Source organism: Tenrec ecaudatus, chromosome 7, assembly GCF_050624435.1.
Source record: "Tenrec ecaudatus isolate mTenEca1 chromosome 7, mTenEca1.hap1, whole genome shotgun sequence".
Classification (NCBI taxonomy): Eukaryota; Metazoa; Chordata; class Mammalia; order Afrosoricida; family Tenrecidae; genus Tenrec; species Tenrec ecaudatus.
In genome coordinates, this window is record NC_134536.1 from 90,399,523 (window position 1) to 90,427,360 (window position 27,838).

At 41.8% G+C, this 27,838-nt stretch overlaps 1 protein-coding gene across 1 annotated transcript in view; it reads left to right on the forward strand.

Annotated features, from left to right (window-relative positions):
• The first annotated feature begins 9,360 nt into the window (after positions 1–9,360).
• Positions 9,361–27,838, forward strand: part of SNAP91 (synaptosome associated protein 91) — a 150,166-nt gene continuing 131,688 nt past the window's right edge. The window contains exons 1-2 of the mRNA XM_075554822.1: positions 9,361–9,535; positions 10,689–10,848. Of these exons, the coding sequence (XP_075410937.1) occupies positions 10,719–10,848 (130 nt within the window). The 5' untranslated portion in view covers positions 9,361–9,535; positions 10,689–10,718. The remainder of the gene's footprint in view (positions 9,536–10,688; positions 10,849–27,838) is intronic.

The following is a 27,838-nucleotide window of genomic DNA, read 5'->3' on the forward strand; positions in this document are numbered from 1 at the left end:
GAGGGACCAGTCCTTGACGAAGGACATCAACGTAGAGGGTCAGTGTAAAACAGGAAAAATGCCTATGAAATAAATTGGCACAGGGCTCAAGCATAGCAACGAGACATACTGTCACTATGAGTCAGAACTAACTTAAAGGTTCCTAACAATAACGACATACTATCATGGGTTTTCTGCCTACTTGTCCCATCATTTATTAAATATACTGTGTTGAAATTCCTAAATAGAACTGTGAACTTGCCTTTTTCTCCTTTTAGTGCTATCACTTTTTAATTCAACTATTTGGGGCTCTGTTCTTAGATATACATGTGTAGGGCTATTATATGCACAGTGAATTTAGTCATTTATTATTATAATATGTGCTCCTTTATTACTATTAATATTTCTTGTGATAAAGTCTATTTTGATAATAGTAACACTGATCTATCTTTTTTGGGGGGTGGGAGGTTATTGAGTTATATTTACCTGTAATAAAATATACCAATTTTAAGTATATAATTGGGAAGTCTTGAGATATACATCAGTTGTACACTTATCATCAAAATCATGATGTAGAGTATGTCCATGATTTTAAATGTATCCTCTTTTCCCTTGGCTTTCAGTCCCACTCTCTACCCTTGGTCTTTGAAGTGTTTTATATTCCTTTACTTTATCCTTTTCCAGGATTTCTTGTTAATGGAATAAAAACAATAAGCCTTAGTAGAGCTTCTTTTACTTAACACAATGCATGTCAGATTCATCTGTGGTGTTATATGTGTCAATGTCAGTAGTTTGTCTATTTTGTTATTGCTAAATAATATTCCATCATGTAGACATACTATGTTTTATTTATCCATATTCCAAAAGAATGATCATATACAAAGCTGCTAAAAATTTGAATGTATAGTTTTGAAATGAAATATGCTTTATTTCTCTGAGGTATACGTAGGTGTGCAATTGCTTTGTCATAGGGTGAGGTTGGTATTTGAAAGCTGACAATAATGGTCTTGGGTTTTTCTTTACCATCAATTTTCTGGTTAATGCTGGAATCCAGCCCAACAGTTACAACAGCTGCATTTTGAAATCATAACTGCACTTCCACTGTACCAGGGGAAAGCAGTATATATAAAAACAAACAAAAAACCAAAGTAGTCATCAAAAAGTAGATCTATTAAGGCCTCGAGGCTAACAGGGGATCTTACAGTGCCACCCACCAACAACAACCAGGAAAAATGTCATGAACAGTCATAAACGAATTCTGTTCTTGATTCTATTGTGAAAATTTTAAAACATTTTAGGTCAAGATATTCATTTCGGTCATTCAATAATCTTTGTAAACATAAATAAATGAAATTATTAACAGGCTTAAATTCTTGTTTAGAAGTTTACCATACATCCTCGTGTGTAAGCCAAGTTTTTCAGCACATTTTTAATGTAGTTTTGTGGTAAAATTTAGGTGCCTTGGCTGATATTTGGGTTGGCTTATACTTGAGTATATATGGTAGTTAGTAATTCAAATATTTTTAGGAAGGAAAGGCTTTTGATAAAATCAACAACCCCACAGAAAAATAGTAGAAAGCTCCCTCAAAATAACTAAGGGTACATATGCAAAACTGGGCAGTGTTTCAATCTGCTACTCATAGGGTCAGTATGCGTTGGAACCAACTCTATGGCACCTAAACAACAACATGCAAAACATACAGCTGTCACGTTACTCAATAGAGAAAAGCTGAGCGCCTTCTCCTTGAGAATGCGAAATGAAACAAGGATGCCCATTATCATCACTCTTACGTAATATTGTACTGGAAGTCTTAACCAGAAAAATACAGCAAAAAAGGAAAATAAAAGGTATCTAAATAGGAAAAGAAGAAATAAAAATTAAAAAGAAATTTAAAAAACTATTTGCGGATGACAAGATTCTATATATAACCCATTGCCAGCAAGTCTATACTAATCTATACTGGAGCTGAAGGACAGAGAAGACTTGCCTCAGAGGGTTTTCAAGGCTGTAACCGCTATGGAAGCAGACTGGCACATCTTCTCCCCATGATGTGGCTAGGGGGTTTCAACCTTGGGCCTTGCAGTTAGCAGCCCAACATGTAATCTACTACTTCTCCAAGACTCCTTGATTCTATGCATAGAAGATCCTAAAGTTTCCACAAGAAAGCTGCTAGAATTAAGAGAAAGATTTAGCAACAATGCAGGGTAAAAAATCGACACACAAAAATCAGTTGGGTTCTACATTTAAGAGTACTCTAGGCAAAAAAAGAAAAACAAAATCATTAAACAGTAGCATTTATAATAGCATCCCAAACAATAAAATACCTAGGAATTAACCTAGCCAGTGACATGAGACAATTGCACAGTGAAAATTATAAAACACAAGAGACTGAAAGAGACCATCAAATATGGTAAGACATTCTACGCTCATGAATGAGGAAACAATAAAAATGAAAATGTCAATTGTGAACCATAGGAAAATATGGATACCATTGCAAAGAGTGGACATTCCAGAACACTTCACTGTGTTCCTACAGAACCTGTGCCTAGATGAAGAGGTAGGTGTTCAAAGACAGCAAAGAGATAATGAATAGTTTTAAATCAAGAAAGGAGTGAGGCATCCTTTTGCCATACTTATTAAATCTGTATACTAAGCAGGTAATCCAGTACGTTGAACTATATGAAGGCATCAGGAGTGGAGGTGGGTGCATTAAGAGCCAGTGATATGCAGATGAGACAACCTCCATCACTGTAAGCCAGGAGAACTTGAAGCACTTACTGAAGAAGATCAAGCACTAGAGTCTTCAAAATGGATAACAATTCAATGTAAAGGAAACAGAATTTCTCTACGGGACCAAATGGGTAGCATGATGAAAAATGAAGAAAAGGTTGATGCTGTGAAGGATTTCATTCCACTTGGATCCACAATCAATGCTCATGGAAGCAGCAGTTAAAAATCAAAAGGCACATTGCACTGGGAAACTCTGTTGAACAGAACCTCTTTGAAGTGTTGAAAAGCAAGGATGTCACTTTGAGGGCTAAAGTCTGCCTAATTCAAGCCCTTATGTTTCCATTTACTTCATATGCATGTGTATGTTGGAAACTGAATAAGGAAGACTGAAGAAAAATTGATGTCTTTCAATCATGCTGTTGGCTTATAATCTGAAAATACTATTGACTGTGATAAGGGACAGACTTGTTTTGTAAGAAGGGCAACCAGAGAGCTACCTAGAATCAACAAGGGGCTCTAAGAATGGGCCTGACCTTGTGAGGGTGCTGCAGAATTAGTCAGTGTTTTAATCTGCTGTGCGAGGACCACTATGAGTAGGAAGGGACTCAATGCCAACAAATGATCTAGCAATCCAATTCCGAGGGAGATTCAAAAAGTTTGTGCAAAATGGAATTAAAAGATAATTGAATTTTCCCATGAACTTTTGAAGTTCCTTTGTATATGCTAGAGAATTAATAATAATGGCATGAACAGACACATGCATACTTATATTCGTTAGAGCTTTATTTGCCACAGCAAAACATGGATACAGCCAGAGTGCTCATCACCACGAATGAGTATGGAATTCTATGCAACCATAAGCAATCCACACATATACATCCATCAATTGTATAAAGCATATCCGCACATTCCCTGCCCCAATCATTCTCAAAGCATTTGCTCTCCACTTAAGCCCTCTGCATCAGGTTCTCTTTTTCCCCCCTCCCTCCCCGCTCCCCCCTCCCTCATGGGCCCTTGGTAATTTATACATCGTTATTTTGTCATATCTTGCCCTATCCAGAGTCTCCCTTCCCCCACTTCTCTGCTGTCCATCTCCCAGGGAGGAGGTCACTTGTGGATCCTTGTAATCAGTTCCCCCTTTCCAACCCACTCTCCCTACACTCTCCCAGCATCGCCCCTCACACCCTTGGTCCTGAAGGTATCATCCACCCTGGATTCCCTGTGCCTCCAGCCCCCATATGCACCAGTGTACAACCTCTGCCCTATCCAGTCCTGCAAGGTAGAATTCGGATCATGGTAGTTGGGGGGGAGGAAGCATCCAGGACCTGGGAGAAAGCTGTGTTCTTCATCGGTACTACCTCGCACCCTGACTGACCCATCTCTCCTAAACCCCTCTATGAGGGGGTCTCCAATGGCCGACACTTGAGCCTTGGGTCTCCACTCTGCTCATCCCCCTTCATTCAATATGGTACACACACACACATATATATATATATATATATATATATATATATATATATATATATATATATATATATATATATATTGGTTTTAATGTGTGGTATGTGTTTTGATTGCTGGGTTCATGAGCATTGATTGTATATCCAATCTAAGTGAGATCCTTCACAACACCAATCTTTTCTCCACTTGTCATGATGTTACTTAAGTCCAGTTGTGAGAATCTTTTTTTTTTTTTACATTGAGTTGTACTCCATATTGAATGCTCTAATCCTTGATCTTCATCAGAAAATCCTTCAAGCCTTCTTCACTTTCAGCAAGTACAGTTGCGTCATCTACATACTGCTGGTTGTTAATAAGCTTCCTCCAATCCTGATACCACATTCTTCTTCATAGAACACAGCTTCTTTAATGATTTGCTCAGCATGCAGGTTAAGTAAATATGGTATGAAAATACAATGCGCAACTTTGTGATTTTAAATCCCTCCTGCCCTGTTCAAAAGCCCGGCTCTTGATCCATGCACAAGTTCCATATGAGCACAGTGAAGTTTTCTTTTGTACATAGATGGTAGCTGGTTCAAAACCAATGGAAACTCACTGCCATTAGGCCTGTTCTGACTCATAGTGATCCTGTATGACAGAGTGGAACTGTGCCTATGGTTTTCCAAGAGCGTAAATCTTTACAGGAGTAGAAAGTCTCACTTTCTTCCAAGGATTATCTAGCTAGTTGTCTAGAACTTCTCATCTTGTGGTTAGCAACCCAACTGTAATCCTATGCCACTATGGCTCCTTAGATGGGAGGTATTTTTTAATTTTGGAAATGGGAAAAGTAGCACCAGATGTGAGTGTAGTGAGCACAGCATAACCAAAGTCACTGATTCCACTGTAATAAAGAATTTAATATATATTTGTATAAAAAGGAGTCCTGATAGGGCAGTGATTATTTATTGGGCTGCTAATCTCAAAGCCAGCAGTTCAAAACCACTAGCCACTCCATGGGAGAAAGAAGAAACCCACAGGGGCAGTTCGAAACTGTTCTAGACTCACCATGAGTTCAAATCAACTCGATAATAGTGAGTTTGGTTTATTTGAATCTGAATAGCTTAAAATGGCACAACTCCAACAGAGATGAAAAAACAAATGTTTGAGCACATACGTATGGGTATAGCCATATAAGTGTATGAGGAGAAGCAGCTGTAGAGAAGGGGGAAATAGAGGAGTGACTTATGAACATGTAAATAAAAATAGTGTTTCCAGGCATATATGATCATGGCAAACAAAGATAGAAAGACTCCTCAGACATACCTTCCAAGACTGGTTTTCTGGGTTGGATGGCTTTTGAGCATAATCTCGTGCGACAACTAATTGGTATAATATCCAACTCCAAACTCACAACATGGTGTCAAGTCCAACTCACAGTGCCCTTACAGATGGGACAGAGCTGCCCTTACGGGTTTTCATGACCGTAACTCTGTATGACAGTTGAAAGCCTCAACATTTTCCAGTGGAGTGGGTGGTTTCCAACTTGTGACCTTGTGATTAGCAGCCCAACCTGTAACTCACTGTACCACCAGGGCATAACATACTTCACGCAATTCATGTTCTCTGTACTAGGGTAAACGGAGCGCCCTGGTGCTATAGTAGTTAAGCCTTGCACCTTGATCCTCATGGTCAGTAGTTGGAAACCACCAGGAGCTTCACTGGTGAAAGACTGGGCTTTCTACTCCCACAGTTACAGTCTTGGAAACCCACAGGGGGCCACTATGAGTCAGCAATTGACTCAATGGCAGTGAGTTTGACTTCGGGGGGGGGGGTTCCTTATGTAATGAGTAACATCTGGAGTTTTAAAAGCTTGTGGCCATCTATTGGATGAACTATCAGAATCTACTTGCCAGTAGCAACAGAGTAATAAGGTAGCCAAAGAGAAATCAAGTCTACAGCAGGCAGTCATGGCTTAAACTATTGGGACACTAGGAGAACCAGATGGTACTTGGCTACAAGTGACTGTTCTTGCCAGATTTAAATTACGTAGAAAGTCCTGGATCATGGTAGAAAAAAATATAGACCCAAACTCAGATTCTTTAAAAAATAAAATACAATGTCAGACTTACTGGATCAGTAGACACCAGAGGACAGCCTGAAACTACTTCCCTGAGACATTCTTTCCCACTCACCTTAGGGTGATATAGCAGAGAGGTATATATGTGTATTTATGGCAAGTTCTCTACTTTAAAACCATCTGTATCTGAAGGGGGAGGAAGAGAGAGTGGAGCACATCCTGGCCCAACAGACCGTGAGGACGATGTTCCCAATTAGAACAGCCAGTCGACAGAGAGGACCACATGGCTGGCCCCACTAGCAGACATGACACCCCTCACTGACCCATAGCCCAACAGGGGACAACACCAGAGACACAGTGTGGGAATTGCACCGGATCTGATCCCGCCACAGCGAGGCAAGGCACTGAGGGAGTGAGACAGAGCAGCGGGGAATGGAGCGGTGAGGTCCCGAGGGAATGCAGAAGGTGGACTATGGGCCAGGGCACGGTGCCCCGGCAGACTGGACTGGAAAACACTCCTAAAGGCCAACAAACAATCCTTGAACTAACTACAAGCTTTTCTTTCTTGTTGTGTTTTGTTATTTTTTGTCATTGATTTGTTGTTGTTGTCATTGCTTTGCTGTATATTGTTGCTTGGTTTTGCTCTGTCTTGTTTTTGTGCATGTTATTATCTCCATAGGTCTGTCTAAATAAGATAGGTTGGATAAATAATCTGGAGGAGAAAACAATGGGACCAACAGTTCTGGGGGGACATGAGAGAGGGGGAGGTGGTGGGAAAGGTAGTGGTGTTAACAAACCCAGGGACAAGGGAACAACAAGTGATCCAAATCAGTGGTGAGGAGGGTAGGGGAGACCTGGTGGGACATGATCAAGGGTAATGTAACCAAGAGGAATTGCTGAAACCCTGGTGGGGACTGAGCATGATAGTGGGACAGGAGGAAAGTCAAAGGAAATAGAGGAAAGAACTGGGAGGCAAAGGGCATTTATAGAGGTCTAGATAAAGACATGTACATGTGTAAATATATTTATATATGGTGATGGGGAAATAGATCTATGTGCATATATTTCTAGGTTTAGTATTAAGGAAGCAGATGGACATTGGGCCTCCACTCAAGTACTCCCTCAATGCAAGAATACTTTCTTCTATTAAATTGGCAATCTATGATGTTCACCTTCCCAACACAACCGCTGAAGACAAAGCAAGTGCATACGCAATTGTGGTGAAGAAAGCTGATGGTGCCCAGCTATCAAAAGAGATAGAGTCTGAGGTCTTAAAGGCTTGAAGGTAAACAAGTGGCCATCTAGCTCAGAAGCAACAAAGCCCACATGGAAGAAGCACACCAGCCAGTGCGATCACAAGGTGTTGAAGGGCTCAGGTATCAGGCATCATCAGAACAAAAAACCTTACCATAGTGAATGAGGGGGGCAGTGTGGGGTGGAGACCCAAAGCCTATTTGTAGGCTACTAGACACCTCCTTACAGAAGGGCCTCAGGGAGGAGATGAGCCACTCAGGGTGCGATGTAGCAGCAATGAAAAATACAACTTTCCTCTAGTTCCTAAATGCTTCCTTCCCCTCACCCTACTATCATGATCCCAATTCTACCTTGCAAGTCTGGCTAGACCACAGGATGTACACTGGTACAGATAGGAACTGGAAAAACAGGGAATCCAGGGCTGATAATCCCTTCAAGACCAGAGGTGTGAATGGGGATACTGGGAGGGTAGAGGGAGGGTGGCTTGGAAAGAGGAAACAGATTACAAGGATCTACATGTGACCTCCTCCCTGGGGGACTTACAACAGCAAAGTGGGTGAAGGGAGACGTCGGATAGGGCAAGATATGACAAAATAATAATTTATAAATTATCAAGGGTTCATGAGGGAGGCGGGCGTGGGAAGGGGGGGGGGAATTGAGGACCTGATGCCAGGGGCTTAAGTGGAGAGCAAATGTTTTGAGAATGATGAGGGCAATGAATCTACAAATGTGCTTTACACAATTGATGGTATGGACTGTTATAAGAGTTATATGAACCCCTAATAAAATTTTTAAAAAGAGATTACAAAAAAGAAAGTAAATATCTAGAAAAGAATGATGGCAATGTGTGTACTAATATATCTGATATAATTGATGAATAAGAGTTGTAAGAGCCCCAATAAAATGAACTTTTAATGATATAAATAAATATAAATGTTAATAACTTACTCATTAAAAAATAAAGCGTTGAGCCCCTGACAAATGAAAAATAAAAACCATCTGTATCACACAAAAGGCCAACTTTGACTCTAAGGCATAGATGATAAAGGGGCAGGGGAGCTGGGCCAGAATATGGAACAACCAGAACACAAATAGAATGTTGACATATTGTGGAGAATGCAATTGATGTCATTGAACAATTTGTGTGGAAATGATCAAATTGGAGCGTGACTTCCTGTGTAAACTTTTACCCCAAACGCAATGAAATGTTTTGTTTTTTTTTTTAAAAAAACCCCAAAGATATGTAAGACGTTCAAATGCTATGTATTATTGGTAGAAGTTGACCCTTTAATGGGGCTGAAAGAGGTTTACCCAAACACCTGTCAGTGAATACGGCCAAATGCAATCTGGGACTTAATTAAAGCTTCTGCTAATTGTCCCTGCAGCAGACCTTAAGTTGAAAGTAGAGAAAATTACTCGCCCACTTTGGCTCTCAGCTGTAACGGAGACAAGCTGATGTCCCCGGGTGCGGCGGCTGAGGACGCACAGGTAGCGGGTGTGGCTGGCTAGCAAAATCTGACATTTAAAATCCGCCCTGCCCATCTGTGCCACCGAAGGCTTGGACGAGCGGGCGTGTCGGACGCCGAGTAGCTGGGAGAAGGGGCAGCCTTCTTCTGCCAGGCCCCGCGCGCCGCCGCCCTTGCTTTGGCCTTCAAGGTCTAGAACCCGAGCACCAGTCTCCCGGAGGCGCCCCCGCCCCCGCCGGCGCCGGCGCATCCTCCGGCCCGCGGGCAGGTGTGCGCAGTGCGTGCGCTCCCCGCGTGCGCCCGGTGCCGAGCTGGCGGGCGGCCTCTCCGCGCTCCCCTCCTCTCCCTGGTGCCTGCCCGCGGTGCTCGTGCACACCGCACCCTCGCCTCTCAGCTCGCGGCCCCGGGGGGCGGCGTGTGTGAGTAACTGGGAGGGGGCCGCGGGGCGCTCCGCGGAGGGTGCGCCCGGGTTCGTCCGTCGCCGTCACCTGACTCCACGGAGGAGCCACAGCTGAGGTGGGGGCGGGGAGGAGGACGCCGCGCGGAGCGCTGGAGAGACGCGGCGGCGCTGGCGGCGGCGGCGAGCGGGTACTGACTCCCGGGGCTCCGGGGCGGCGGGCGCAGGGACCTTGGAGCTGAGGGCGGAGGCTGGTCGAGGGAAAGGCCGATCCCGGGCTGGCGTCGTCGCGCCGGGGGACACCGGGCGCGCGCCGCCGGCCGCGTACACCTACCCAGCACGCTGCCCGCGGCGGCCCAGGGTCAGCGCATCTCGCGGCGGGCGGCGCCGCTCCGGGGGTGGGTCGAGTCCCGCGGCCTCCTCCCCAGCGCCGGGGCCGCCCCGGGATCTGGAGCGGATAATCCTGGGGCGCAGAGAAGGGCAGGGACCGGGTGACAGCTCCGCGGCGCGCTGGGGCGGGCGGGCGGGCGGGCTGGGGGCTGGGCTGGGCTGGGCTGGGCTGGGCTGTCAGCGGTGCCCAGGCTGCTGCCGGGAAGGGTGAGGCGCGCGGAGACTCCAGCGCCTCCGCAGAACCTCGGTGCAATCCCTGCGGCGGGAATTTGGGGACGAGGGCGCGGGGAGGGGGAAGGACGGGGGGGGGGGGGGGAGACGACGCCGCGCCTGGGCAAGGCTTTGGAGAAGGCGGCGAGGCTGGCAGGGGAGGCGAGGGCATAACATGGCGCGATGCTAGGATAATCTCCACCGCGGCCGAGGGAGGACGGACCTATTGCTGCAGTAGCACGAGGAGAAGGAGGAGGCGGGAGGCAGCCGGGGCTGGGTATCCGATTCATTCTCCAAAGCTTTCACATCTTCCCGGAGGAAACGCGGCGGCCGCGGCTGTGGGGAGGTGGGAGGTGAGAGGTGAGCCCCGGTGGGCGCGGTGCTGGAGGGGGGCTGGTTAACTCGGACGGGTGGGCTTCTCAGGAATCAGGTTGCTGGGAAAGTGCAGATTGATACCCGGTGGGGGGCGGGGGGAGGCGCTGTAGGGTTGAGGCTGGCGGCGGAGACTGGGGAGGGCATGGTGTCAGGATGCCGGGACTGACCCGGCCTGGGGCCCGCTGAGGGTCCCCTCGCCCCCAAGACCCCCTGGACCGAGCAGTCCGTGCGGGTTTAGCATGTTGGAGGGTCCCCGGGTGAGGCCAGATGAGGAGAGAGCCGCCCTGCAGCTGCAGGAGGCTAGGCCTAGGTGCATTGAGGGTAGGGTCTGCGGGTTAAAGAGGGACCGTCTCCCCTTCTTTTCTGCAGAAGAGGAGGCAGTAGACTTGGCCGGAGAAGATGTCGGGCCAAACGCTCACGGATCGGATCGCTGCCGCTCAGTACAGCGTGACAGGCTCCGCTGTGGCGAGAGCGGTCTGCAAAGCCACCACTCATGAAGTGATGGGCCCCAAGAAAAAGCACCTGGACTGTAAGCATCTCTTTATATAAGCGAAACGCGAGCGTGGCCGAAGCGCCCGGGTTTCGGGCGGGCGGGGGCAGCGCGACCAGGGCTGGGTGATGGCCATGCTGCAGCCTTTGGAAAGCCCAGCTGGGCTGCCCTTGAGCCTGAACTCTCCACCTAGGAGGCATCCCCCTGGGCCAGGCCCTGAAACATCCTTGTTGATGGTTGTTTTCCCAGCCCTCGCCCTCTCCCCTACTGACCTCCAGGCTCTGGGTGGCTATAAAAATGTATCTTAATACTATACTGTTACCCCAGAATTCACACTCTGGATTGCGCTCCTCTCTTCATTTTCTTCCCCTTTCCCCAGGTTTGGGAAAATCTGGGGTTCCACAAGACATAACCTAGAAAAAGATGAATTCATGGAAGGCCATACTTTGTCACCCTAGTTGCTTCCTAAGTCCATTTTGGATAGTTCTTTACAGGCTCACTGCTGAGTAGATGTTGTGTGTGAGTGGGAGTTACGTCACTACGCCAAACTGAAAGAGATCCAAGCTATTGAAGGAGGAAATTGAACTTCATAGAGAATGGCCATTTCATTTTACACATCCTGGCACACTTCTTAGTCCCGTTCTCAGAAAATGCTGGGTGGAATGACTGTCTGTGGTGACAAAATGGATGTGCTTTCCCAGCATTTCAGATGGTGCAGTTTTAGATGAAAACGTCTAATTCATAATATATATTTTCTTCATATTTGTGATCCAATAGGGCGGGGGGGAGGCATTTCTCTGGGTTGAGATATTTGTCTTTTTAAAATGAAGGCCGCATTTGATGAATATAGTAAAAATGCTTTGTAGGATGAACAGGGGCACTTAGAAAAAGACTTTTGCTTATTCTGGATAGCAGGACTTTCTATATATAAGGCTACATCAGACTATATTCTGCAAATGCTAGTCAGCCTTTCTGACCTGTGAGGCTCATTTGCTTGGTTAGCTTATTTGCTGGTAAAGATCAGTGTTGGCCTGAGGGCACCATCCATACCCATTTCCCCATCTGGCTTTCTCTGCCCTCTTTCTGGTTTTCTTTTGCTCTAGAGCTAGACCTTTCCCATCGTCAGCCTTACAAATGACTTCAGTGTTAAGAGTCACCCCAGACCTAAGTGGAGCTTGATGAAGCTTACTACGAGACACTTTAAAGTTGACCAGCTTTTGAGCCTGCTGTCTCGTAGGATGAAATAATTCTGCTTCTCGAAACACACCTGAAGGGAAAGCATCATGACTCTTTTTTTAAAACAAAATGTGTTGATTGGAGTATCAAGTGTGATATATGCAGTGCAGGCCTCCAGAGCCACCAGGGCCAGGACACCTAACAGAACTGGAAATTACAAATTCATGACCAGCTCATTTTGCTGCAGCATGCTGAATCATTTAGTCATCTTTCCATCAGTTTCCCCAACTCTGGAAGGATGACTCATGTCTTAAAGGTAGGTATAAGCCTAACATATCTTTATAATGGAAAGGCGATAGGTTATGGGTTCGTTAAATGGAATCAGTGTATCATTATATTCCAGAAAACAATCACAAGTTTAAGCATATCCTTAAACATAATTCATATAAAGACCGATTTGTACAGCTCCAGATATGAAATGACCTCAATCTTTCAGATCTGAACATGTTTTTAAAATTTTGAAACATTTTTTAGTATCTGCGGCAAGTGAGTGGCGAAACTCTTAAAGATATGAATGAAACACAGGGATAAGGCTCCATATTAAAATAACACAGCTTAAATAGGAACTGGTATTAAAATATTAATATGAGTATCATAAGCACTAAAGACGTATTGAGCAGGTACTATATGCCAAGCACTGGGCTTTACATTATTAATTTATGGCCACTTAACAGGTGAAGGAACCATTGTTTGTAAGGGTAATTAATGTTCATAACTTATAACCACTGCACTTAAATGCCAATTGTGATTTATTTAGTAGCAGTCTCTATTGGAAGTCAGGGGCAGGCACTGCATTAGCCTGAATGGTCTACTTTCCAAATATCCTCGTGTTTGTGTGGCTTTGTATGTAATAATCCTCACGCATCGCAATATCTGATATGCATGAAAGTTTAAAATTCTGAAATATCAGTGAAATACCAAACATAGAGGCATATGGGTTAGGAACATTTCTTTTAACATTTTTTATTGTTTTAATAGAAACATAAATGATCTTTCATTTAAAACTAACCTTTGAAGTGGGATTTGTAAAGTTATGTCATGTTACTAGTAGAAGGGGGACTTCAAAAAGTTCATGAAAAAAAATCCTATTATTTCATTGCACTTTTTCACAAACTTTTTTGAAGCACCCTTCTATAAACTCATTCTTAGAAGTGATCTGGGAGCTCTGAGTAAATAATTTTATATTTCTATGCATTATAAAAGTCCATCTTTGCTTAGAATTATTTTTTTAAATGTCTTTAAATAACAGTAATTTGTTCACAGGTTTTGAGTAACCCCTAGTTATAAAAGTGAGGCAGACCAGTTATTAAAACATGCAAACCCATAACTGAGTTTCCTCCTAAGCACTGATGCAGTCTTCAGCAGTTAGTGTTGTAGTTTTGAAAATATTAAATACTAGTTGGGAGGATGAAGAGTACAGAATGTAGACTTGGGATTTGAGCCTGAAAAAATTCAATTTAAAATTAATTTGTTTTGTATACAACTTTTTTGTTTGGAATTTAGATTGAGCAGTGACAAGAAGAGAGTTTATAGTTCTGTGACTATTCCCCTTAAAAAATCATATTAATCAGCTCAGAAATGTCATGAAGTAGGTATGTGTTATCATTTAAAATAGTGGATTTAAAAGATAATACTTTCTCTTTTTAGGTTTATAAGCCAAGAAAATTATTGCTATTGATTATATAGATGTTTTCTTTGATATGATTTACACACTGGAAGAAATCATTTGTTAACCTCTAGGGAAGTGGTTCTGAACCTTCTTAATGCCGCGACCCTTTAATACAGTTCATGTTGTGGTGACCCCCCAACCATAAAATGATTTTCGCTTCATAACTGTAGTTTTGCTACTGTTTTGAATCCAGTGACCCTGTGAAATGGTTGATCAACCACTAAAGGGGTTGTGACCCACAGATTGAGAACCCCTGCTCTAGGGGTAGAATTACACATACATGGCTAAGAAAGTGAAGATATAGAAACTCTCGACACATATTTCTAGGGGTTTTCTTCTTCTTTTTCTTCAATAGCAGGATGTTTCTTAGAGGAAAAACTTTCTAGAACAAGTATCACTATAGTCAACAGATATACATTGAGTTTAAAGCATTAATCTTAATCACCTAAATAAGGATTGTCTATTTTAAGGTACTTTGGATTAGATTAAACTTTTATTCTATACTCTACCCATCTATATGGAATTAACTCTACAGAAACTAAGAGCAACCACCCTTCTATGAAAATTTTGTCCTTGAATTTGAAGATTAAACAGGAAGCTGATAGGAGTTTTATATTAGTTTTCCTGTACACATCTACATAACCTCCCCTCCTTTCCCTTGTAACCTTTAATGCCTGTGTTATAGCTCATCAAGCATTCAGGACTCAGCAAGTTTTCACTGTCTTGGTTACAACTGCTTTAAACCAGAGTGAATTTTTATTTTTTTAAAAACAGTTGATGGCCTAAAGGATGAATCAAGTTATAAATACAGTGGAAAGTTTCAGTAGTTCCTTGTCTACACTCAGATAACGAGGGCACCAATGTGCAGTGTCCAAGTGGAAAGAAAGAAAGAGAGACAAGGCAAAGGGAGGGAAGGAAGGGCAGACAGACACAAAGTAACACCTATTGGGGAAATAGGAAAGTCTCACAGCTCTGGTTTAAGCTTTGTTTCAGCTAATATTGCTATGAATTATTTCTTTATATGCTACATTGCTTATCCTATTTAAGAGAATAAAAATTCAAATTTAGACATTTTTGTTGACACAAGTCAAAGCTGTAAGGGCTAAACTGGTTATAAGTACTCCTATGTTGTATCTCAAGATTCTAAATCTACTGAGGATTTTTATTAATAAGCTTACCCCTATATAACAAACAAGTTCTGTGGAATTTAAAACAAAAAATAAATAAATGAACCCTTTGCTTTTGAGGTGGTTCCAACACTAGGCGACTCTGCATTCCAGAGTAGAGCTGCGCCATGGTCTTCCTTGGTGGTCAGTCTTACACTGAGCAAATCACTACACCTTTCTCCCATGGTGCCGCTCGGTGGTGCAATCTGCCAAGATTTGGGCTTCTAATCCAGTGCAAACCATTCGTGCCACCCAGAGATCTTGTTTGCAAGTCTTGTTATTGGTGTTTTCATGATCGCTTCTCTCCCATGTTAAGAACAACTAAACTGAATGTCTCAGAAGACTACCTGATAAAGAAAGTAGCAGGTATGGGCTGTGTTAATCTTGATGAATAAAATGATTGAACACAATTAATATTACTGTAGTTCCTTTTTTGGACATGTAGACGTTTTGATTCCATGCTACTATTAGCAAATTGCCACAGAGTTGCTGGTGCTTTCATTTTATTTATAAAATATCAATGCTATGAATAAACAGAATGAAAATTCATTTTCTTTGTGTGAGCTTGTTTCTCAATCAACTCATTGCCTTTGGGTTGATTCTGCCTCATAGTGACCCTATACACGGTAGAAGAACTAGGGTAGAAACCCCTGTGGGTTACGAGACTGTAACTCTATGGGAGTAGAAAGCCTCATCGTTTGTTGAGGAATGGTTTCCAACCAATGACCCTGCAGTTAGTGGCTCAATGTGTAACCCACTATGCCACTTGCTTTGTACCTATAAAATGTACCTACTTTGATTTGTAGAAGTATTATTTTCCTACTGATTCAGTGGAGATATTTGTGATAATACAATTTGTAATATGTATTATAAATGTATATTCAGCAAAAATAATTTTTAACACTCACACTAAGCAAAGCCAATTTCACATGATTAAATAGAAAAATATTAAGTGGAACAAGAAGTTGACTAAATAGCATTCTGCAAGAGAAGTATACTAACTTGCTATAAGTATTTTTACTTCCCCTTCAATTGAACACATTTAACTACTTATTACTGCCTCTGGAGACCTTCTCATATTCCTCTCCCAGGCTCACTCTGTTCCTTCTGCTTGGATCTGCAGTCCTATCTCGCTAGGACAACTAGAATGTTATCAGAAAGACCCAGTCCAAATATGAAGATGGTTTAGAAGCTAATGTATTATGTTCTAGGCAATTAACAGATGGGAAGGATATATTATGAAGTGCATTTAAGCCAATTTGTATTTATGCCATAAAATCTGTAAAGGATTCCATCAGAGTGGCCCTGTACCTTTCTGAGACAATGATCAATATTCTAGGTTTGGAGAAAAGAGGTTGTGTGACCTTCCAGGGTTGGCAGGAACAGGGGAAGCAAAGAAGGCAACGGGCCTTGATGATAGGATGGAGCTTGCTTTAGAAATGCCTTACAGGTAATTACATAGGCTTTACATCAGCTTTGAAAGACAAATGAGGCTTTCTAGTCCTCTAAAGATTCACAACCTTGAAAACACACAGGGGCAGTTCTGCTCTGTTTCATAGGGTCACTGTAGGTCTGAAATGGCTTGGCATTGAGTTGTTTTTCTTTTGTTCATTTTTAGTTACATCAGCCAGTGGAACAGCAAGAATTTTCTGGATATTTTTACTTGCTTATTTTCAGAAGAATCTTTTTGTGGTTCCTTGTTAATCATGCTGTATTTTGATATGTTTCCCTCTTATGGTGATCAGGTAGTTAGTAGATGCTCAGAACCAGCATAAAATGAGTAATTCAAATTGAAATTTTAAAGGTTGCCTTAGTGATTTTCTTTAAAGTATACTTGTGTAGAGAGCACACATACATACACAGAAAGAAACTTCAAAAAGTTCATAGAAATTTTCTATTATTAATTTAATTTCGTTTCCCCACAAACTTTTCTAAGCCCCTTCATGTGTATCTGTGTGAACACAATGTAGGTAAATTCCTATCTTAATTGTAGTCTTAGCTAGGAGCATTTTAGATTAAAACTGAGGCTTTTGGTATGTTGCCACATAACATTCAATGTTTAATAAATGTGCTGCAGACATATTTTTAACTTGACCTGTGCACTTAGTTGTCATGTGTCTGTGCTTTTCACGAATACATCCCCTTAGAACATCTAACATCTCTCTTCAAATTGACGTCGATGCTGGCCTAGCGTGTTCACTGGAGCTTATCTGGGTCTCAGTACCTTGGTAAGAAGGTCAGAAGTGACATCTGACCCTATTCCCAAGGGCTGATAATGCTTTCCTTCCAGAATGTGTTTTAGGTGACCGAGCTCCTGAGCCAGCATCGATTAAGAGACCCTTTGATTGTAATCTGAATCATTTGAAAAGACACATTTCTTATTATTAAAACCACTGTATATACTCGAGTATAAGCTGAGTTTTTTTCGGCATTTTTTTAATGCATTTTTTTGTGGTAAAATTAAGTGTCTCAGCTGATATTCACGTCGACTTATAGTTGAGTATATATGGTATTTATTCTTCAGCTGTACATCCTTTAGTAAATTCTTTTATCTTTCCTAGGGAATTTCATGTTTTGCACATGAAGGAAGTGTTGGCTGTATGCTTTTTTTCTTTGGTATCTGCGTAATTTGGAATTTGTTCTGTCATTTCTCTCAGCACAATAGTGGAATAACAGACCGAGTGTCAATTGAACATTAACATAGGAGCAAGGAATGGTAGACTTTCTTGGGTCAATTAGCAGAAAGCAAAAAACAGAGAGAGAATTGTCCACTGCACTCCACAGCCTTTCTGTAGCTGTTTTCCTTCTGTCTCTTCATTTGTCCTATGTGTGTGATGATGTCTCCCGTGAGACCAAGCTGTTTAAGGTGGACCTGATATCTTCTGTAGTGACCCTGTGTGGTACAAACAGTTTGTGTTTCTGTAGTAGCTGAAAGTCGGCACTTTTCACCCACTCAGAGGCGCCCGGGTAGGACGTTCTGGCAGTCTGCTTCTGAAAACCCTAGGGAGCACAGTTCCACTCAAAGCACAGAGGTCATCATGAGCTGGAACTGACCTTGACTTGACTGCAACTGAACTGGTGTTTGGTTTAGTATCTTGTAAAGAATGTTGTGGTTATCAGGTAGTGAGCTATTGGTCATTTGATTATTTTCTTAGGTTAATTGCTTTTGTTTTCAACTATAAGTCTCCTCCTTTTTACATCTGGTTTTTTCCAGCCATCTGTGTCTTTAACCTTTCCTTCTACCCTTTCCCTTAATTTTCAGGAGCATCCACTTGCAACACACAAACAAAGCCGCCCACACACAATTCTCCTGGGACTCGCAGACCTCTTCTAACAACCAACCTGTCTTTGCTTGCTTTTCTTTGACAAGCAAACTTCTTGAAACAATAATACTCTCACAGACACTATTCTAAAGATCACAGAAACAACTCTGCTTCTTGTTGTATTAGGGGCTCATGTAATTTTGGGTCTCCACTCCACACTCCACCCCTCATTCACAGTGATATGGTTTTTGTGTTCTGATGATGCCTGATACCTGATCCCTCTGACACCGTGTGATCACCCAGGCTGGTGTGCTTCTTCCATGTGGGCTTGGTTGCTTCTCAGCTAGATGGCTGCTTGTTTACCTTCAAGCCTTTAATAACCCAGACACCATATCTTTTGATAGTCGGGCACCATCAGCTTTCTTCACATTTGCTTGTTCACCCGCTTTGTCTTCAGCGATCATATCAGGGAGGTGAGCACACAATGATATGATTTTTTGTTCTTTGATGCCTGATAACTGATCCCTTCGGCACCTCGTGATCACACAGGCTGATATGCTTCTTCCTTATGAGCTTTGTTACTTCTGAACTAGATTGTTGCTTGTTTACCTTCAAGCCTTTAAGACCCCAGGTGCTATATCTTTGATAGCCAGGCACCATCAGCTTTCTTTACCACATTTGCTTATTCGCATCGGGAAGGTGAGCATCATAGAATGCCAGGTATTCTGTTTTTGATTGGCTTTTGTTATGCACAAAACATTCCTATAAGGTGCCAGGCTTTGCTAACTTAATTGTCTATGCCACTTGCCTGAAAGTGGCTTTCTTTTCTCAAATCTAGTAGGCCACCAATCAATCTAATTTGAGAAAAATTGCAACCTGAATATGGAAAGTTATAGCAATGTCAAATTTTAAACAATTTGATCTATCATATTTTGGGTTATAGATTTAAGGCATATGCATACTTCTCCTGATACATGTCATTAGTGATTAAATATTAGATTATTAATACTAATATTAGAGAAAATATTTTTACCAGTTTGTGTATCTTTGTACACTTATTTTCATTTTAGTTTAAGATGGGAAGTATGGACCATTCCTCAACATATCTATTTTTTAAATTCATAAGTGTTTACTTTGAGGATGGTGAAAAATAGTTGTAGAATAAAATGATCATTTTAAGAGTGGTTGCATAATCTGAATTATCAAAAATGATATTTATCACTTTTGCCATTAGCAATGTGAGGGTTTTAGAAAAAGTGAGAAAGGTGAACAAGCTTAAACTGGGGATTCTTTTGCTTTTGTAAAACGAGCAATAAATGTTAGCACATTTAATTTGGCTTGCAATAACCATCCAGGTGAAATTAGAAATTGCTTTCAGTGTTGAGGCTTTTGATAGCTTATTTAGCACAATCTCATTATTTATTCATTTAACAAATATTTGGGTATTTAGAAAATACCAGGAATTGTTCCAGGACCCAGTGATGCCATGGTGAACAAAGTACACACAGCCCCCGGCATTAGGGCTTGAAGCTGAGACTGAAAATGAAAGAAATAATTAGAGGTGACTGAGAACGAATTAAATTTAGCACTGGGGTGACAACCACAATGGAGAAGCATTGCAGAGAAGGCCATGTTTTAAACCCAGGCTTTAAGAATGAGTGGGTCTTACAAAGGTGAAGTATGACCAGGCACTATGGGCAGATTATTGTCTAAAGACTCAGAAAGAGCAAGGTACCTTTCAGAAACTTTCCTAAATTGAGGGTGGCAAAAACACTTATTTCAAGAGGGAGAGAAGACTTGAGTTGTAGATAGGAGCCAGATCTGAAGAGCCCAGCAGGCTTGAGAGAATCTTAGCTGTCTACTCGCTTTATTTTTACAAATAGTGAACTGAGCCTCAAAGAGATGATGTCACACAATTTATATACGTTAAAAGGCATATAATTATCATTCTCCCATGTAGGAGACCTTTATTTGATTCCTGGACAATGAATCTCACAGGCAGCCACAATGCACTTGATCCTCTCTAGTACTTGCCCTGGAATCTCACTTCATTTCCTGTCTTCCTTGGCTCTTCTTTCCCAAGAGGTAGAGTGTTTGTCAGTAGAAATTCTATGTTGCTATGATGCTAAAGAGGTTTCAGTAGATCTTCTAGACCAGCAGTTCTCAACCTGTGGGTCGCGACCCCTTTGTGGGTCGAACAACCTTTTCACAGGGGTTGCCTAAGATCATCAGAAAACACATATTTCCGATGGTGTTAGGAACCGAGACACTGCTCCTCTAGGGTCCAGCCACATGCAGATAGGCCCACATACGAGTACCCAGTGTGAAGACTGTTACCCATGCTACACCATGCTTCAAGACTGTTTCATTTATTTGTAATTAGAAATAAATATTTCACAATATATAATTACATATTGTTTTGTGATTAATTGCTATGCTTTATGTTCCATTTGTAACAATGAAAATACATCCTGCATGTCAGATATTTACATCATGGTTCATAACAGTAGCGAAATTACAGTTATGAAGTAGCAGCGGAAATAGTTTTATGGTTGGGCTCACCACAAAATGAGGAACTGTATGAAAGGGTCACAGTTTTAGGAATGTTGGGAACCTCTTTTCTAGACTAACACAAGCTAGGAAGAAGGGCCTGATGATCTCCTTCCAAAAATAAGCCAGTGAAAACCTATGAATCACAACTGTTCCGTGTCTCGCTTTGATCTGAGTAGGGGATGGTGCAGGACCTGGCAGTGCTTAGCTCCCGGTGCGTGGTGTCGCGCTGAGTCAGTGGGTTAATTTGACAGAAGCTAATCGCCACAGTATAGATGTTAATACTAAAGAATTATTAACTGGTTTCTGAGCTGGTGCCCTGGTGAGTCTTCGTTTTGCTCACCCAGTTCTGATTAGTGTTAGCTAGATTAGAAAATATTCTCTGTGCAGAAATGTGGGAAGTGGGCAAGTATCCAAATGCCCCTTTATATATAAGTGGCCCTGGTGATGCAACAGTAAAGAGCTTGTCTGAGAACCAAAAGGTTGGCCGTTCAACCCATCCGCTGGCTGTGGACAGCTGTACGTGTCACCTGGAGTAGCTATGAATTGAAAGTGATTTGATGGTATCTGACACCAGCAGCAAGGTATGTATATTTGTCTGTGTAGACTTTTATAGTCTGAATTCAAATGCGCCTTAAGTGTAAAAGCACAGGGAACTTCCTGACAGGAGACAATTGTGAAGCAGCCCCTGATGGTGTTCCAGTACTTACCTGTTCAAACCCTCTTGTTAATGTCTTCATCAGAGAGCACTCACTGTGCTGTGCTTGACCATATATGCTAATTTTAAAGACCTGTGCTATTTCATTGGAAATCCTCTAAAGACTACATAGAAAAATGAACTTTAATTAAGGGTCATTTAGTTTGATGTTATTGTTGTGGGGACATAACATATAACATTCCTGAACAAACACTACTAAAATGCTGGAATTTTGTAAATAGGCTGCTTAGTAAAAATTCAAAACAAAAATAGCTTCTCAGATTCCCATAAATATTCAGGATATCTAAGTGTGCTCCTGCCATGCTTTACTGGATTTGTTTGTCCTTTAGTGTAAAGAAAAAACACTAAAGTTACTAAAATTTAAGTTAAGAAATTATCGAAGTGAAGACTTTTATGTTTATTTGTATCCTATTCTTTCCAAAACCAGTCGTTATTAATCACCAGATTCTTGACATTTTATTAAATATTAAGAAGATACCAGAAAATGTTCTACTTTTTCCTCTTTACAAGCTGAATTTTTTATCCTTTTTTTACATTTTATTAGGGACTCATACAACTCTTATCACAATCCACACATATACATACATCAATTGTATAAAGCACATCCGTACATTCTTTGCCCTAATCACTCTCAAAGCATTTGCTCTCCACTTAAGCCCTCTGCATCAGGTCCACTTTTTTTTTCCCCTCCCTCCTCGCTCCCCCGGCCCTCATGAGCCCTTGATAATCCACAGATTGTTATTTTGTCATATCTTTCCCTATCCGGAGTCTCCCTTCCCCCCCTTCTCTGCGGTCCATACCCCAGGGTGGAGGTCACATGTGGATCCTTGTAATCAGTTCCCCCTTTCCAACCCACTCACCCTCCACTCTCCCAGCATCACCCCTCACACCCCTGGTCCTGAAGGTTTTGTCCTCCCTGGATTCCTTGTGCCTCAAGCTCCCATATGCACCAGTGTACAACCTCTGCCCTAGCCAGTCCTGCAAGGTAGAATTCAGATCATGGTAGTTGGGGGGAGGAAGCATCCAGGATCTGGGGGAAAGCTGTGTTCTTCATCGGTATTACATCGCACCCTGACTGACCTGTCTCCTCTCCTAAACCCCTCTGTGAGGGCATCTCCAGTGGTTGACACTTGGGCCTCGGGTCTCTATTCTGCACTTCCCCCTTCATTCACTATGGTATATATATATATATATATATATATATATATATATATATATATATATATATATATATATATATATATTCTTTTTTTTTGCATGATGCCTTATACCTGGTCCCTTTGGCACCTCGTGATTGCACCGGCTGGTGTGCTTCTTCAATGTGGGCTTTATTGCTTCTGAGCTAGATGGCCGTACAAGCTGAATTTAAAAAATATATATATATAAAAAACCTTTCTATAATCTCACTATTAACTCTATTAGCACCTAATTGGACAGCCTTTCCATCATCGAAGTAGATAATTCAGTTAGAGCATGCTTAATTGTTGGTCTCCCCCTGACTACAGTAGTGTTTGCCATGTGCCTGTGTATCTCTAGTCTCTTCCTTAAGTGAGGTTTGAGCTACCCTTGACTCACATGCACAGGAAAATTCCATGGGAAGCTGATTTCATCAGGTGCTATTGAGTGGACCTAGATCCTCTCTGCTCTGTAGTTCTGTTTGTTTGGGGGTTTTTTTTCCCACAGTAGCTCATGATGGTTCCAAAAAAGTCACTTAATTTTCTGTTACACTTTAGTACAGTTTGAGAATTGTGTGTTGTGGGCATATCGTTGTGGCAATGGTCTAATATGGTGGTTCCCAACCTTCCTAATGCTGCGGCCCTTTAATAGAGTTCATGTGTGATAACCCCCAAACTTTAAAATTATTTTCATTGCTACTTCATAACTATAAATTTGCTACTGTTATGAATCAGGCAACCCTGCTAAAAGGGTCGGTCAACCCCCAAAGGGGTCATGACCCATGGGTGGAGAACCACTGGTCTAATACATTTTGCTGGAATAATGATTGTGCTTTGGCCCTCATTGTCGGTTATACTAAATATTTCATGTAGTAGTGCTTTGAATCAAAAAAGGTCTACCTGTCAGATAGTGTGTTTGACTGGATTGACTAGAGAAACAAATCCAGAGAAACTCATGTCTGTGTAAGAGAGAGCTTTATATCAAGATGTAGTTATATATTAGGAACACATCCCAGTCCAGTCTAGATAAAGTTCATAAGTTTGATACTAGTCCATAAGTCCAATTTGAGCCCATAAATCCCTCTTGAGACTCATGAAGCCACATGCACTGATGCAGGAAGATCATAGGCCAGTGGGTGCAGAGTCTTGTGGATCCAATGGCAGTCAGTATATCTCCAGGGCTCTGGCAGGTCTCAGCTTGGCTCTTCAGCAGGAAGGTGAAGGTGGAGAGAGAGGGTGTGGCCCGTCTCCAGGGAGAAAGAACAAGTGGCTGGCTTTGGAGAGCCATTTATCTCAGTTGCCCTCAATCCAGCTGTGACATGATTGACAGGCTAGGCTCCGCCCACATGTGGGCGCCTCTGGAAGCCATGTAGGCACAAACAACCTATCACAGCCCATACCTTCACTTTTGTATCTTCAAGTTGACATGAAACTATGTAACTACCACACACGGGTCACTATGAATTGAAATTGAGTCTATAGCACTTAACAACAACAGCACAGGTGTATACATGTATGTGTAGACTTTTCTAGTCTGAATTCAAACTCACGATAAATGAAAATATAAGTGCTTCCTCAATTCAGTTCAGTGTAAGTTGTTTTAGGCAGAAAAGCACGGGTATAATTTAGGCACTTAGCTCATGAGGGGTGCAGGGATGGAGTGTAAATTGGTACAAATACTTGGGAGAGTGGATTGGAAATAGTAAGCAAAGCTTTGGAAATACTTTGACCTAACATTTAGATTCTTAGAAATATATCTTAGGGGAACAATTAGAGAGATAGAGAAATTTATACATTTCAAGGTGTTTGTTTTAGTAATATATGTAAGAACAAAAAAATGAATCCATTTAAATACCTGATTAAAACTGAGATGTGTCTAAACAGATACCAGAAAACCTTGAAAAATTAAGCTTTCCAAGCATATTAGATAAGGGACACAATTTGTGGAGTACAATCCAGTTGAAAGTCCCGGTGCGGTTTACTCCTGGCCACTGATGGAAAGGGTCTAGTATAAACTCACTGTGCAGCACCATGGGAAAAAGACCTCGTGATCTGCTTCCAGAAAGTTTCCATAAAGCAAGAAAAACCCCAAAACCAATAAAATTCCTTATGGAGCAGTTCTGCAGGGTAACAGATGGGGTCCTCCTGAGGTGTAATTGACCCAGAGCAAAAGGTTTCGGTTTTGTGTTGTGTTTGGTTTATATGCCTGTAATACGTGTTTGTAATAACATTCACCAAACTATTGCCGACATGTTCAAGGATTTTTACTTCTATTCTCTCCCCATCGTCTCATACCTGTTTTGTTTGCAGGCTAGAGATATATAGACAAAACTGGTGTCATGCAACGAAGAGAACATTTTGGCCCCTGTAACCACCTGAGGCAAAGCCAGACATGGAGTTGATCCTCTCCACTCCATGCTCTGGAATCTCCCGTCACTTCCTGTTCTTCTTGTCTCTCCGACTTACTTTCTCACAGATTCTGTAAATATGGTAGACTATTACTCCAGGCTTATTTATGTCATCATTGAAATAAAGGATGATTCCTAGAGTCAAAAAGGATGATTCTGATTTGCTTGACTTGGATCATGTGGTGTAATTCTATGAATATTAGTTGCAACGAGAACTTCCTATTTGGAAATACCTAAAGTTATCTGAGGGGGCTTCAAAAAGTTTGCGGAAAAAATCCCATTTTCTTGTCATTCTTATTTTTCCATTAACTTTCTGAAGCCTCCTCATATTTCTTCCTTTCCTAGTCCACCGTGGATGGCTTCTTCTATGTAGAAGCGCCTTCCATTATGGGTTCCGTCACATAAGGCTTTTTTCCATCTGAAACAGAAGAAAGAAATCTTGCAAGGGGAGCTATCGATCCTCTCTAGATGCAGCCTGTTGCCGACTCACCTTTGATTCTTATTGACTCTATGCACAACAGAACAAACGCACCCAATCCCGCATCACTCTCAGAGTCGTTGCTACACTTGAGCTCACCCCGTGGCACCCTCGCAGTGGCTGCTGGGTTTGAGCCAGTTGTTGCAGCCTCTGTGTCAGTCAACCATGTGGAGGATCTCCCTCATTTTTGCTGACCTCCATTTTGCCAAGCATGATTTCCTTCTTCAGGGACTGGGCTCTCTAGACGACATGCTTTGCATTCTTACTTCTAAGGACCTTCTGGTGGTACTTCCTACAAGATAGGTTTGTTTATTCTTCTGGCAGTTCATAATGTTTCAGTATTATTTACCAACCCAATAACTCAAATGTTTCAATTCTCTGGTCTTCCTTATTCATCTTCTAGCCTTCACATAAAATATTTGGTTTGGGTCAGATGAACTTTAGTCTTCAAAGTGATGTCTCTACTCTCTAACCCTTTAAAGAGACATTGGACAGCAGATTTATCCATTGCAGTAAGTCTTTTGAACTCTTGACTGCTGCTTCTATGAGCACTGATTTTGGATCCAAGCAAGACGAAATCCTTGACAATCTTTTATCTGTTTATCGTGATGTCACCTTTGGGTTCAGTTGTGAGGATGTTTATTTTCTTTACATTGAGATGTAAATCCATATTGAGAGCTGCAATTTTTGATCTTCATTACTCTACTACTCTACTAACTGCCATGGGGTCCATGCAAACTTTATAGCGACTCTATAGAACAGCATGGACCTGCCCCTGTGAGTTTCCAAGACCCTAAAAAGCCCCATCTTTCTCCCACTTGATCTTCATTAGTAAGTGCTTTCAGTCCTCTTCACTCTTAGTGAGCCCAGTGGTGTCATCTACCTGGATCAGGTGAATAAGCCTTTCTCCATCCCCATGCTGTGCTCTTCTTCACACAGTCCAGCTGCACACAGAAGAATAAGTATCATGAAAAGATACAACGCCTACCTGCACCATTTCTGATTTTGAACTACTGATACTGATATCTGTTCCAACAGCTGACCCTTGTTCTGCATGAACACAGTGGAGTGTTCTTGAATTCCCGTTCTTTGCCATGTTATCCATAGTTTGTTATGATTCACACCGGCGAATGCCTTTGCATATTAAGACACAAGCAACAAAGATCCATCTGATAACTGTCATGATGTCCTTTGTACAATCCTCTTCTGAATTTTTGGTTGCTCCCTTTCGATGTAACACGGCAACTGGTTTTTGTTATTTGTTTTGTTTTATTCAACAAAGTTTTACTTGCATGTGATGGTAACAGTGCTGTTTGATAATTTATGCACCTATTGGATCATCTTTCTTTAGAATGGGCACAAATATGGATGTCCTTCGGTCAGGTAGCTAACGTCTGAATATCCTGGCATAGGCTAGTAGGTACTTCCATTGCTGCACCAGCTTGTTGAAGCATTTCAGTTGATATTGTCAATTCCCTGCAACTTGTTTTTTGTGAAATGATGTCAGTGCAGCGGGGCTTCTTTCTTCCTTCAGTAGCATCAGTTCTTAGTCATATACAACCTCTTGAAATTGCTGAATGTTGACCAATTCTTTTTGTATTCTTCCTCTCTTTTTTGTCTTCGAATGTCATTCAGCATTGTCCATAAAATCATTTTGTCCATAGAGTCTTTCAATACTGCAACTTGAAGGTTGCATTTTTTCTTCATTTCTTTCGATGAGGGACATGCTGAGCGTGTTCTTTGGTTCTCTTACTCTGTGTCTTTGGCTTGTTCATTACAATGCTTTACTTTTTCTTCTTGAGCCACTCTTCTATTCAGCCCTTGGCATCATCATTTCTTCCATTTGCTTTAGCTTCTCTTTGCTTATTTGCAAGTTTCAGAGCCCCTTCTGATATCCAGTTCGGTCTTGTCTTTGTTTTAAGGATGTTTGGCTAGCTTCCTGCATGATGTTAACACTGAATGACCACCCACAGTTTACAGTGTAGCAAACTATTCTTCAAATGGTCCCTAAATTCAGGTGAGATATAATGATGGTCATATTTTGACTTTTGTGGAATTTTTTAAGTTTCTTCAATGTCAGCCACAACTTGCATATGAGCAATTGAGAAATTCCACGGTTGGGCTCCTGGCCTTGGTTTGGTTGATGATATTGAAACGTATGTGTTGTCTCTTCCCAGAGAAGAGTAGTCAGTTTGATTTCTCTGTATTTCATCTGGTGAGGCCCATATGGATAGTCAAAATTATTTTGTTGAGAAAAGGTATGAATAAATCATTGGTGTTACAGTATTCTATCTGATTTCCAGCTTCATTTCTATTATCTTCCAATTGCAAGTCCTTCCTGTTTGTTTCCAAATTTCACATTAACA